The sequence below is a fragment of the Poromitra crassiceps genome (genome assembly GCF_964638095.1).
Source record: "Poromitra crassiceps genome assembly, chromosome: 2".
Lineage (NCBI taxonomy): Eukaryota > Metazoa > Chordata > Actinopteri > Beryciformes > Melamphaidae > Poromitra > Poromitra crassiceps.
Window position 1 is genome coordinate 85,609,717 of NC_139624.1, and position 14,284 is coordinate 85,624,000.

The window sequence follows — 14,284 nt, forward strand, 5'->3', positions numbered from 1 at the left end:
ACTAAACTATGGGTCCTTGATATAATGATATGAAAAAGGGTGAGAATCATACAGTATACATAGCCTACAGTACTACACACAGAATATACATACGGCACTAGGTTACATACTTAGATTTGTCATATAGCCTACATAATTTTTACTACATTACATCATATGGTTCTCAACATGGGGTCCGGGGAAAAACAAGGGGTCCCCAGGAAATTGACAAATTATTAAACTTCACCATTATGGAGTTAACACAATAAGATAATGTAGAATGACTATTTTGATAATAGTTTCCTAATGTAGACTAAATTAGGGGTCCTTGATATGAAAAAGGTTGAGAATAACTGCATTATAGCCTACATAAACACACTTAATTTTAGAGTCTCCAATATACCTGAGCTGTATGTCTTCTTTGGACTGTTGGAGGAAACACAGGGAGAACATGCAAACTCCACACAGAACGGACAATTGTATTGAACTTAGGTTATTTGAATACATGCCATTGGGTTAGGGTTAGTTGCCATTGTTTGCAGATTATCTTCCCTGTTTCTATGGAATAAATGAAGCAGCATGTCTCTGTATGCCCTGGTCAGGAAGAAATACATGATAGGATCCAGTACACCACTAACACAGGTCAATGCAGAAGTGATCCGATTGGCTCTCGCAAGTGCAATCATGTGGCTACTATGACTGTATCCTACAATATAGATAACACGGCTCACATGGTAAGGCACAAAGGCAAACAGGAAGTTGATCATTATGAGAACGATCATACGGATGGCCTTGTCTTTCACGGACCTTTCCTCTGTTTGCTTGACCGGCCTCAGTTTCAACAGGATCAGTATGTAGGACACTACTATGGTGATGAGGGGAATAACAAATGCCACAAGAGTGGAAACCAAAGCTGTGGGTGATGTAGTTTCCAAATACAGCTGCTTACACATGACAGTCGAATTGTTGGTCACATGCTCCTTTTTGGACAGAAGTACAGGACTCATAGTCACAATAACTGTGACCCATAGTAGTCCCACAGCCACCCGTGCGTATTTAGTCTTCCTAACGGACTGTGATTTGACAGGCAGAAGCACAGCCAGGAGTCTATCCAGGCTGATGAAGCTCATTAGGTAGAGGCTGCAGTACATGTTGAGGTAAAATAGGAAGCCTACAAGCTGACAGGGGATGTGTCCAAAGGGCCAGTAACCATCAGACAGGTGGTAAACCATACGCATGGGCAGAATGAGGACGTAAGAGATGTCTGCTATGGCTAGGTGACTCAGGAACACCTGTGAAGGGGAGGTAGGGCGACATCCCTGGCGACAGAAGGCCCACAGAGCTAAGGCATTTCCAGGCACAGCGATGAGGAACACCAGGATGTAAAATGTAGCAAAGACGATGTTCTCTTGGTGAGAGTCTCTGCCATAGAAGCCCTGTCTCTCCTCCTCAGTGATGTTCATGATGGTCAGAGTAGAGGATCAGCCTGGCCTGCATGGGGAAGCAAGGGCACATATAGTCCCTTTTATGACTGAGCTCTGATAGCCTAGTCAAATAATTTTTCCTTGATGAGTCCAGTCCAGTGTTGCAAAAGTGCAATGTGTTTTCACAAGGTAGCCTATGCTGACTTTCAAAATCTGTGGGAATCAACCTCCACACAACATTCTGGTTAAATGTAGTTTGGTTTATAAGAAATAGGATCTGTCATGACTCATGAGCTGTGTCACCAGTGGTGGGGAAGCTATATTATTTTACCAACTTACATTGGAAAAAGGCAAACAACAGCAAAGCTGTGCTCAAGATATAGATTTGTATAGTTGGATCTACTTTGCAAAACATATTTACATCTGCTGTCATATAATACAAATCACACAACTGCACAACAAACACTGATTATGATGATCTTTTTTGATTAAATTTGAATAAGATGCATGGGATGTTCACTAGGCTGTATGAAACTAGACTCTGCATGTTACCGCAAACCAAATAACCTTATCTGGGTTCATGACAGGAGGAAGTGCAAGGAGGTAATTTTATGTTGTATATCATGTCAGTCACTCCTACAGGTTCACTCAGTTTCTGCTACAGGCTATACAGTCTGGATCTACATCCAAACCAAACAAATAACATTAAAGTTGGATGTTAACTTAGATAAATGTATAACAAATAAATAAGAATAACACAAAAACAAGGAAAGGACCAGGCACTTGTTCTAAAAAAAGGAAACCTATTTGGAACAAAGGGAAACATATACAGTATAACTAAGGAAACCAAATGCCATGTAATAAAGGTGTTTCAACCTTTTTATCTGAAGAAGGGTTGCCATGGTTCTTTCCTCTATCTTTTGCATAATTTTGATATTCCTACCAAAGAGCACCTTCTTTTTAACACCAAATCCCAATGAAACACCTTTCTGCTACGAGTGGATATAAACTACTTTAGTGCCCAAAAAGTTTGTAGTTGCAGTGGTTATCTACACCTCGAATTACAAAAAATAGGCTACACATATCACTATAATTTTTGGGGGGTAAATTCAGTTTAAACTAGCTTAATTAAATGTTGTGAATCTAGGCCTACTCTGCAACACTGGCTGTATAATGTATGTGTATGTATACTATACATATATACATTGTATAGTATGTATCTACCCATGTACTGTATGTAATGTACAGTATGTTGTAGGCTTATGTATAATGTGGCAGTCAGTTAAATGCAGTTGCACTTCATGTACCGGTAGCTCATATCCTAACCTACAGAATGAATGCTGTCAATAAAGCATAGTTTATAATAAATCACTGTATTTTTAAATTGTTATAAAACAATGCAACTTAGGCCTATTGCAGGATCATGAGAATACAATGCTGTCATTTTGTCAATACTCAGAAGAGAAATCATATTCCTTACCTGTAATCTGAGTAGAGAATACGCTGTTCTACATACACAATCAGTGTTTCACCAATATGAAAATATGAGACAGGTCAAGCTGCAATGACAACTAGAGACGACTGGTGTTATCTCTGTGTGTTGTATTTCCACTTTTGAACAGGCACACACAGGCACACACACACACACACACACACACACACACACACACACACACACACACACACACACACACACACACACACACACACACACAGGAAGCCTTATAAAAACAGAAAATGAAATCATTCAAGCTCAATGCATTACAAGCATGCAGGTCTTTATTGTTGCAATTCGAACACAGTTTTTGTCTTTATTACCACATTGCTCTTTAGTAGTATGGTTTAAAGCTTTACAAAAATGAGAGAAAACCAAATATTTACAAAATCTATCTGTGCAAACATATTTCTTCTTTTACACCACTCTCCTAAAGTATTTGAAAGGCATGCATACAAATAAACTTTGGTATGTTAACAAAACTACTCATTTTTTCTTATTAGAAGCATCTATGTACATGTGGTAGAACTGTTTAATCACTTTGTTTTTTAGTACAGTTTACATTTAGACAACAATAAATGTTAACTTAAGAAACAGAGACCTCCAGTAAAACTACTGAGGTCAAGACTTCAGCTGTCACACCCAGAGAGTGCATGTAGAATTCCCCTAAATCCCATGATTGGCATATAGGCCCGAAGTGACTGTACAACAACTTTGGCAAATAGGCACACTAAAAAGAAAACTTATATAACTCACGATACCAGTTTGACATATCTGTAAAAGAAATTGGCAGTGCATATGGGTAAGTATGAGAAAATACTAATTTAGTTAATGCAGTTCAACTTTAAAGGTCTGTATACATTATGTATACATTGATAAAAGGCATTTACAAGGGCTGTGTTGAATGTCTGGCAACATAAGAAATATAGAAGATTAAAATATACTATGGTTACCCAGTCTCTGGTTTGAAAAATAAAACAACATTTTTACATGGCCTTTGTGATTGTACATCAACTCTATATTCTCTATTCATAGCTACTGCAAGAAAAATATATAAATTTTCAACACCATGAGAGCCTCTATTATAGCTTTCCACTTCAACTACAAAGTGGTAAAACCATATCATTTTAGGTCTGTTTTAAATTACTTTATCAGTACGTCTGATACACCTTTAAGAAAGAATCAAATTTCAAGTTCACATCATCCGAAATGGGAAAACGCAACTCAAGAGAGATAAAAGCATTGGTGTGAAGATGCCAGTGTCAAATAAAACATGAATGGGAGAAGGAGTGCATCACTTAACACTTGTACAACAACCGTCAAAACGAGAAAATAAAAACCAACAAGCTAAAACCATGGGAAAATGAGACAGGAACAAGTCTACCTGCCGTGCGGTAAAGCCAGAGGGGCTATACTGGGGGCTAGGCAGTGTCCTTAGCTGCTGTGGCTGTTGGGATGCAGGATTTGCCGCTGCTGCTGCTGCCGTTGTGGGGCCTGTAGCTGGTGAAGCTGGGGGTGTGTATGGTGCGGATGCTCTTCCCACCTGGGCCCAAAGGGGTGGGCGACAGAGGGGAGGGGGAGTTTGAGGAGGAGGATGAGGAGAAGGAAGTGGAGGAGGAAGAGGAGGAGTGTGCTCGACCATTTTGAGTCTGCGAGGAGAACGACAGAGCTTTACCTGTGTGCTGCTGTGAGTGCATGGGGAGTTTGAGTGATCCGTTAGACAGGGAGGGGATGTGGGAGTGCACAGAGCTGGAGCGAGGGGCGTGGGGGGAGGGGATGGAGGACTTGGTCGTAGAGGAGGAGGAGGAAGAGGAGGAGGAGGGAGGAGAGGAAGGGTTAGTGGGGTTAGTAGCGTCTGAGTTTTGAGCAGACTGGGAGCTGCCTTTAGTAGAGCTAGGATAAAAAGCTGGGATTTTAGAGGTGGGTGCAGTAGGGGGAGTAGTTTTATGATCGCCTCCCACTCTTTTAGCACTTCCGTTAGCCTGCAAACAGAGATGCCAAAACAGATACTGGTTGTCAAAAAAGGCATCTGGTCAAACAAAATAACAAATATAAAAGGCAAGATGTTAAAAAAAGTTATCGACAATAGAAACATATGACTGCACAAACACAAATATCACTACGACACAACTAAAAGACACACAAACAAATCAACAGGTAGCTCTATTTTTACTAGATTAACATGAGGGGTGAGAAACAATTAACTGTGAGACATGCTACCAAGAAGTAGACAGGACAGAGTGAGAGAACATTGCAAAGGTTAGAAAGAAGAGTGGAGGAAGGGAGGGGCATCTGTACAGACTGCCTTGTATGTTAGAGGGATTTGCCAGGCTTTGTCAAGGGGCTGTGGGTGAAAACTCAGAAGGCAAGGAGTGGAGAGAATTAGAGAACAGAGTTGGGAGTTTGAACAGCAAGAGACGGGGGCAATGTGGGCAAATACTCCACTGGCACAGGTGGTGCAAGGCGGTGAGTTGTGGGGAGGTCTTTTAGGTAAGGAAAGATATCAAAGTGAGGTTAGCTATGCAGTAAGTTTGGGTTTTAGCAGAGGTGCACTGTGAGAGAAGGGGGAGCATAGCCAAAAAGTAAGTTAGGTTTGTTGTTTTAACATAGCCAAAAGCATCCTGGGGTTTGGCAACACTGGTTAGGAACTCAACTGTGATGGGAACCGGAGATGTGATGACAACTCAGTTGATGACAGGATAGGATTTCACTTCTCTTTTTTGGGTCACCAACACAGTGTGCACCATGAGCAGTGTGGAGTGTGGACATGCAGAAGCATACAGTACAGTGATGTTATGGGGTAACAGTCAAGAGTCAAACATGCCTTCCAGTCAGAGCAGACTCGAGAGAAACATTAACAGATCCAGAGTGGCCATCATCACAGGCCCATTTTTTCATGAAATCTCACAGCTTTGGTAGTCTTTTTTCCCCCTTATAATAATAGAAGCCTCTTGTTTTCAAACCCTATATAAGTTTCCTCTAGTCCCTGGTAAGGCCCTACAATAAAACTACCTGTCGGAACTGCCTCTGAGCCTCCTGCAGTTTTTGCTGTTTTCCTGCCTTGTCAGTAGTACCCGGCGACTGCCTGGACTTCGCAGACAGGGGGACGGGCATCCGACTAGTAGGGGAAGCGACACTGGCGTTCTGCAAGAGGATCCAAACGAAAAACAAAACAAGAAATAAAACAAAAGAAAGGAAAAAAACACCATATAGGAAGTATGAAAATCAAGGCACCAACAGGTAAAAAAAACCTGTGAATTCAACAGTTAGACCGTTCATCAATGTTCAACACCAGTGAAAGCACATGCACCCCCTGGGACCTTAAACCAAAAATACACTCAATATAGTAACATGCAGTCAGGGACAAGGAAGATAACAAAGATGAATCAACATGAGAGTGTCATTCTTTGACGAAGAGTTTGTCACTTGCTGAAAACCCCAGTTAGAGTTTTAGCAGTGAATTGAGGGAGAAAGGTGGTAGGCAGGAACCCATGAAAATGCCACTCCCCAATCATGTCAACATGATTTCACAGAGTGAGAAAGCCAAGGGGGACATTTCCCACATTTCCAAGCACCTGTGGAGTGCGATTAATGATTTGATAATCACAGTTGTTAGGGATGGAGTGAAGGTAGGTTGCAGGTTGGAAGATTGAAAATAAAGGACCCAAAGCCTCCCGGAGCAACAAGAGCTAGAGAGAGACCTGTTGTACGGTGCTGGGGGCACTGGGGGCAGTGGTGGTGGTGGTAGTAGGGATGACTACAGGGCGAGGGAGGAGCTGAGGCTTAGTCTTCTTCCGCAATGAACTTTTGCTGGGTAGAGAGACCTTAGGGCCTGAGCCTTTGGAGGTAGGGAGAGAGGACGACCTCTTCAACCCTACTCCCTCCAAACTCTTCCCATTCTCTCCTTTAGCCTCCTCCACGCGGGCCGGCTCCTCGGGCGTGCGTGGTCCCATCTCACTGATAGTGGTCTCCAGCTGCTTGATGGTCTGCTCTAGGCTGTCCAGTGTCTTGTAGGTGCTCTTGCGGATCTCATCTGTCCTGCAGAGGGAGTCAGAGTTCTCCCTCTTCACCGGGGCCGAGCCTCCCGGGGCCTTTGGGGTGTCCGCCAAGGACTTAGAGCGCACAATCTCAAATCTCTTCGCTTCCTTGTGCTGTCTGACGGTACCGTCGGATTCCTCCTCATCTTCATACACCACCACCTGGAGGGTCTTTTTGCCTGACTTGGTGCCTGTGCGAAGAGCCTGGGTCAGAGCCGCCAGCTGTTTCTTAGGGAACTTGAACTTGAACTTCTTCTTACCATCCTGCTTGGTGTTTCCGGTTGATTCCGAGTTTACTCCACCCTCCGTTAGTTCGGAGATGGAAGAAGAGGAGGAAGATGATAAGCTAGTGCGGTCTGAAGAGCCAAGGCCACCACTGACCTTCTTGGCCCTGCCATCACCCACGTCGGCTCCTTCCGCCTTTCCTTGCCCACTACTCCTTTCCATGTCCGACTCCTCACTCTCCTCATCGATGCGCTCCTCGGCTAGCATCCTCTCCAGCTCATCTTCGCACTCAAAGATGGTCGACAAGCGCTTGTAGGCCGAACGGATGTCCATTGGCTCATCAAAAATGATGATGACAGGCTTCTTGTTGAAGCCATTATCCTGTGGCATGTTGGGATCTGTGACAGAGCTTAATGTACCGTTTCCTCGGTTCCCAGACCCGCCTACAGTGACGGTCTGGACACTTCCCTTCTTAGCATTGACCAGCTCCTGGTACTCTCCACAGGACAGGGCCTGAACCTTGGTGTTAGTGATCATAAAGGCTATGTTGTCAGGGGGTGGAGGTGGCTCTTCTCCAGGGAGGTCAGGGCTAAGACTAGCCTCGTCATCACTCTGGGCTCTAGGCTCACTGTCCTCGCTAGGAGCCTTCTCTGGGGGCATGACATCCCGCTTAGGCCTCTCTCTTGTGGTGCTGGTTGTTGAGGTGGCCACAGGCTCAGGTATACTCTTACTAGAAGGATTCTGCTCTTGGATGACTGAGGACTTAAATTTCTTTTCAGTGTTAATCTGGTTGAGGATAATGTTTCCTTTCCCCAAATCTGCACTGGTCTTCAAGGACGCTGAGCGTTTGACTTGCTTCTTAGGCAGTTTGAAACCATTCAGCCCCACAGGCTTGGGTGATATAGGTGGAGGCGTTATAGGTGGGGGTGACACAGGTGGCTCTGACACTGGCTGCTGCTGGCTTGGAGAATTGTCATTAACATTGACATTTGACACCTGTGATGGGGGCAGTGTGGGCTCTCCACGTTCAGGGGCTTCCTCCACTGATGATGGGGGTTGATGCTCTTTGGAAATCTGTCCAGTCACATAGTATATGACCTGTGCAAATGGAAAAGTCAGAGAATCATTATTTTAAAACTCCAGCACATGCATGGCCTACACAGTAACATGAATCTTTTCATAATACGTGTGGATTTCTCAAACTTCTCATAAAAAAAGATCATAACTGACACAGTAGGATATTGTCAGCAATTAAAAAAAAAATCATACATACCCCTGGGCTCTGTCGGACGGTGGTATTGCCATTTTCATCTGTGTCTGGATCTTTCTCCTCTCGACTGGGCTCTGAGCTCTGCTAGGACAGTGTGTGAGGGGACAATATTATTGTGCGACTGGTCTGTTAGGATGCTGTGGATTCAATTTAAATTCACATATGATTGCAGTAGCATCCATAGTGTCAATACTGCTTTGGGTAATAATAACCTTCTATGAGGCAACAGTATCCTCCAGCAAAATATATGTATCGCTCAAATTGACTGGAGTATCATGTACATCACATTTATGTGCTATTTTGATATTAAATACCATACTTTATAACAAAATGTATGCAGGGAAAATGAATGAAAATTACTGTTTAAAAGCTAAGATTATTGCCCATATATTTAGCTAATACTGCTAACCAAATTTTGATGTAGTCTCTGACATGTTGATTGTATAAAGATGAAAGATTCAGATCAAGTGTATCTTTGTTTAATTACCTAAATGTGGGGGGGGAAATCTGATTGTTGTGAGGTAAATGGGTTTAAAACTGAAACAGCAAAAGTTGTGCAAAGACTCAGAGAAATAGAAAAGTAATTCCTCAGAGAAAGTATAGGTGAGGGAGAAGAGCATGCAAAGTGGCCAGACTGACCTCTAGTGAACCAAGTCTGCAAAAACAGGTTGTGTCTAAGGTAAAATGTCTTACAATGTTGTTTCACTTAATAGCCAATCAATTCAGATGGATTTCTTTGGTCGATTTTGTAGGAAGAGATGTAATTCCAATACAAAAAAAACACACAAGACGATTGAATTGCCTGTAGAATACAGTGCTGAGTTCTTTATTTATTTGGATGAAAAAGGACAAGCAGTCATGAAATCAGTGGCAAAACACAGACAGACAGAGCATCTTTTCAGACCCTTCATTTTATGCAGACTTAATCCTGAAATAATCAATTCAAGCTGTGATTTCAGCAGAATCAGAAGAGGGAAAGACAAAGAGGCAGGAAGACGGGGAGCTTTGTGGAGGCAACTGTTACGGGTTTCTCTCGAGCCAAAGCAGGGGTGCAAAAAGGTGTAGAAGGGTTAAGCCACAGCCATGGATTAGATCAGACAGTTGGCAGAAGCAGGCAGTTAGCTGGACAGCTGAACGGCGACATTTCTTTTACCTTTGTCTCTTTGAGGGGCAATAAGACCCCCGGTCTTAGCTCTCTGATTTGCGGTTCAATATGAGCGTTGGGCTCTACCAAATGTTTCACCCCTACATCCTTAACGGTGTACTTCTGGAAAACCTGGAGAAAGGTCAGGGAATTGGGGACAAGGATTTGGGGGGGAAGGAGTTTCAGTATTCTTCCTGTCACAGCTTTAAAACCCACACATCTGGTGCATTCATTTTGATCAGCAAAGAGAAATGTGAACACAATTAGTTTCAGAAGCAAGGAGTCAATTAGTTTGCCCGCTGTCAGTGCCCATCCTTTGCCACGGTGGAAGTCAACCAGCATGGGAAGAAATAAAGTGCGACCCACTCCCACAATGCAGAATGTTTTCAAATGCAGACTACCTTACCTCACAGGACACAGTTGGCATGTGTAAGTTTGAAGGAGTGCGTGATGTGGTGTGTGTGTGTGTGTGTGTGTGTGTGTGTGTGTGTGTGTGTGTGTGTGTGCGTGTATCTAACCTGGAGTTCGGCCATGATCTTGTCCCCTTCGTCCTCCTCGTCTCTGACATCAGAAGCAGTGACAGGGGGGGGAGTTGTAGACTTGGGCTTGGTCTCTGGGGGCACCTTGGTGGGCTTGGGTTGGGGAGAGGGAGAAGGGACCTCCTCTTCTCCCTCCTGTAACAATGGATGGATGGATGAGAAAGAAGTTAGTTCCTATTATCCCATGGTCTGGGTGAATACTCTTTTCTGATTGGCCGGCAGGTGTGCTTTAAAATCGCTTAACGCACACGTTGTCCAGCTCAAGTTTAATCACATGTTCTAACTTCATCGGCTACCCAACCAGCACAGCTGTAATCAATCAGCACAGTTAGCATCATTCAACTGGCTACTTCAGGCTGACAGCGCCCATCTTATTGTTTGTGAAAATAACATAGCTGGATAGCTAGCATGTCTTGTTGTTAAACATAGGCTACAGTTATATTTACTGTTTATCAACCATATGCATTGTTATTGACTTTGCAATTTGCTAGCATAACTACGATATTTAACATTAGCTGTCTGGCTCAGCTGAGCCAATTAAAGGGTTCTTCTATGAGCTGAGCGGACTAGATTCCCTGTGCCATACCGGCTCGTATCCAAGGTTCATCCTATTTACTGGAACAGCAAACAATGTTTCCATTGCATGAGAAGCTGACGGATGGTAATTATTGTTCCAGGTATTAATCGGTTTTCCAAGTATTGCTAGGTAAACAGAGTTATGGCTTGTGAAAAACGTTAGATTTTGATTGCTAAACTTGCACCAAAAATTTGTGAATGCTTTTATTTTGTATTGTTGACAAATAACCATGGTAAAAGCAGGATAATCAACTCCTACAGTAGGTGTGTGTTAAATGATTTGAATGCACTTCGCGGAGGCAACCACCCTCTGCTGGTGCGTTGGGTGGTTCTTTGCCTACTTATTTTTCCATAGCCAACAAGGCTTTATAGATGATTAATTTGTGTTCCAAACAATACAGTTAAACAAATGTATCATTCCTTATAATTATGTGATTACAGTTAACATTGTAACATCATTTAATTTCTCATAACATGTCATTATGCTCTCATGGTTTATTTTCAAAGGATGTCCAAGGGCAGAAAGAGCTGCACTGTTACCAATAAGAACAGGAGAAAGTATCAAGTTTTGGCCAGATTTGGGTTCTGCGAGGGTTTCATTAAAAGTATAAGGACTTTGTATTCGGCCCCCACGGCTAGGATAAAAATTAATGGCAGCCTGTCAAATCGTATAGTCCTGCAGAGATCTTGTCGGCAGGGCTGCCCCGCTAGCCCCGCCCTCTTCAATTTTTTTATTGAAGCGTTGGCTCAAACCATTAGACAGGAGGAGGGTTTGGAGGGTATAATAATAAAGGGGGTGGAACACAAGATCTGTCTCTACGCGGACGACGTATTGGTGACGATAAAAAATCCAAGTTCAGGAGTGCCGTTGTTGATGGAGATTTTAAAAAGATACGGGAGCTACTCCGGTTATACACTTAATGTTAATAAGACACAAGCCTTGATATTTAACTATACCCCTGATCAGGAACTGGTGAATAGGTATAATTTTAGCTGGCATCTACCACATGTCCAATACCTGGGTGTCTATTTACCAAAATATATTTTTCTTCCCTGTATGCTATAAATTATGATCGGATCAACAAAAAAATATTTGATGATATGAACAGGTGGGCCGTGCTTCCCCTCGATATAGGCAGCAGAATACGATCAGTCAAGATGACTATTCTCCCCAAACTATTATATTTATTTACAGCCCTGCCAGTTGAGGTCCCCCTCTGTCAATTCAGGGAATGGGATAAACATATTTCCAGATTTATATGGGACAAAAAGAGACCCAGAATAAAATATTCAACATTACAGTTGCCGAAAGAGGGGGGGGGGCATGGCCCTACCGTGCTTAAGAGATTATTATCTGTCTGCTCAGGTCAGACCACTAGTATTATGGTGCAACCAAAAATATGAAGCAAAGTGGAAAAGCCTTGAATTCTCCCTATCGGAGATACCAATTCAATCAATCCTGGGTTGACCTGACAGGACAATGTGTTAATTTTTCCATTAAGATATGGATGGAGGTGGTCAGGCGATTCCAGCTCCAGAGAGAGATAAGAGTGCTGGCCTGGCCAGCTTACAACCCACACTTCCTACCGGCGGTAAACGATCATGGATACAGACAGTGGTCTAAATGTGGCATTACAGCCCTTTGTAGAATTATGTCAAATGGGGAAATGGATAGCTTTGAGAACCTAAGCCGATCTTTCGAACTTAACAAACAGGACTTTTATAGATACTTACAGATTCGTCATTATTTTCTGAAGGAGGTTAGAGGGCCCAAACCTGTAATTCTCTCAAGATTGATCCACACTTTTATAGAAGCTTATAATGGGGATGATACAAGAAGAATTGTTGGAAAACTGTATAGCGCCATTACATCAATGAATAAAAACAACAGATTATGTAAGACAGCGCTGGGAAAAGGATTTGAGTGTGGAAGTATCGGAGGAGGTGTGGCTTCAGGCTTGGGAGGCTCATTGCTCTGTCACTAACTCACTGACCTGGAGGGACTTTGGCTGGAAGAGCCTGATTCGCTTTTTTTTAACACCAAAACAAAAATCAAAATTCACTGGATCTCAGCACCATTGCTGGCGGGAGTGTGGGTCAACACAGGCGGGCCATGCTCATATATTTTGGCTCTGCCCAAATATACAACCCTTTTGGGAAGACATGAGAGTTTTGATTTCTAAAATAATGGGTTTCGATTTTGAGATGTCCTTTTTCACACTGTACTTCGGAATCATGCCTGATGGTTTATGTAAAAGTGACACCTATCTCCTGAAAATACTACTGATTGCATGTAAAAAAGCTATCACCAGGTGTTGGCTCCAGAGAAGCCCTCCTACTGCTGGACTTTTCGTAGGAATCGTCAACCATATACATCTTATGGAAAAGATGACATTCACTCTCCGCCTCCAGAAAGACAAGGGAGAAAACCTCTGGATAAAGTGGGACTGTTACCTGCAGGAATCTGAGACTGGCTAGGGTTCTTTATTTTTTTTATTTGTATCTCTCTCTTTGTCCTCTCGCTTCCATCCAGCATTCTTTCCTCTCTCTGCCATACTTGAAATAACAAAGTTACTAATATATGAAGATCTGCACCTGGAATACCTCTCTCAAAAAAGACCTCATGTTCGCTGCCTCATTTGTACTTGTATTATTGTTTTTTGTTTCTATTTGTGTATACCTGTCTGTCTTTGTCTTTTTTTGAAAATTGACAAAATAAAGAGTTTAAAAAAAAAAGAACAGGAGAAAGCATTTTTTTCATGAGTATGTGGGTATAAAAAAGTTGACTGGCTGTGATTTTACCATGATTGTGTGACCAGACACCAGCCACCAACCACAGACTGACCTGAGCCGAGGCAGACTCCTTTCTGCTGGTGTAGACAACCTCCCCGGAGCGCGTGGTGGTCATGCCCGAGCTGGAGTTGGGGTAGGTCTTCCTGGGAGGAGGCGGTGGAGGGGACTTGCTGGCCTTCTCTGACCCCAGCTTGGTAACCTTATCAGTGGATGCTGGCTTGGTAGCAGAGGGTCGCTCGATGCCAGCCTTGGAGGGCCGTTCCAATGCAGCTTTGGCTGGCTTCTCCATCACAGGCTTAGGGAGTTTCTCAGGGCCCTGCTTGGCTGGTTTGTCTGAGTCAGGCTCAGGCTGGGGCTCTTCTGTCACACACAAATGAGAGGGGGCATTGAAATGACACAGGAGGATGCCCCGGCCAACACTTACTCATAAACCGCAACAAGTAAAATGTGTTATTATATGTATAGTTTGAGTCTGTGGTTAGGCACAACAATGTGGGTTAAAATGACATATGTAGTAGATTTGTACCTGTTGTTGGTGACTCCACGGGGCTGTGGCTCTCTGCTTGGTCCCCGGTGGCAGCAGGAGGCAGTGCTGGGTTCTCTTCGACATCCAGACTAGGAATGCCCTTCATCATGTTGGCCTGAGCTTCCTGGAGGATCTTCTCAAACTCCTTCCCATCGTAATGACCCATGTTCTGCCGCCTTTCTTCCCACTCCTTCTCTGCAGCCTACCAGGTGGAAGGAGAGAGAGAGAGAGATACATATAAACATGTTCTCTGATTCTGAATAAACTGAGTTGTGT

The 14,284-nt window shown here is 43.3% G+C and overlaps 2 protein-coding genes across 11 annotated transcripts in view; both read right to left on the reverse strand.

The window, feature by feature from the left end:
* Positions 1-297: 297 nt before the first annotated feature.
* LOC310800798 (uracil nucleotide/cysteinyl leukotriene receptor) lies at positions 298-1,442 on the reverse strand (the record flags this gene model as incomplete). The annotated part of the gene is made up of 2 exons (XM_083663347.1): positions 298-405; positions 510-1,442. The coding sequence occupies 2 exons, from the start codon at positions 1,440-1,442 to the stop codon at positions 298-300; spliced, it is 1,041 nt and encodes a 346-aa protein (XP_083519473.1).
* Positions 1,443-3,175: 1,733 nt separating this feature from the next.
* kiaa1217 (KIAA1217 ortholog) overlaps positions 3,176-14,284 on the reverse strand; it is a gene marked incomplete at its 5' end in the record, with an annotated part of 160,210 nt that continues 149,101 nt past the window's right edge. For 4 of the 10 annotated variants that reach the window (XM_083632082.1, XM_083632085.1, XM_083632078.1 and 1 more), the window contains 8 exons: positions 3,176-4,880; positions 5,911-6,042; positions 6,600-8,258; positions 8,434-8,514; positions 9,584-9,706; positions 10,093-10,248; positions 13,535-13,842; positions 14,009-14,210. In XM_083632082.1, the coding sequence (XP_083488208.1) occupies positions 4,320-4,880; positions 5,911-6,042; positions 6,600-8,258; positions 8,434-8,514; positions 9,584-9,706; positions 10,093-10,248; positions 13,535-13,842; positions 14,009-14,210 (3,222 nt within the window). In that variant the 3' untranslated portion in view covers positions 3,176-4,319. The remainder of the gene's footprint in view (positions 4,881-5,910; positions 6,043-6,599; positions 8,259-8,433; positions 8,515-9,583; positions 9,707-10,092; positions 10,249-13,534; positions 13,843-14,008; positions 14,211-14,284) is intronic. The other 6 variants (XM_083632081.1, XM_083632080.1, XM_083632087.1 and 3 more) reach the window with 6 other exon arrangements.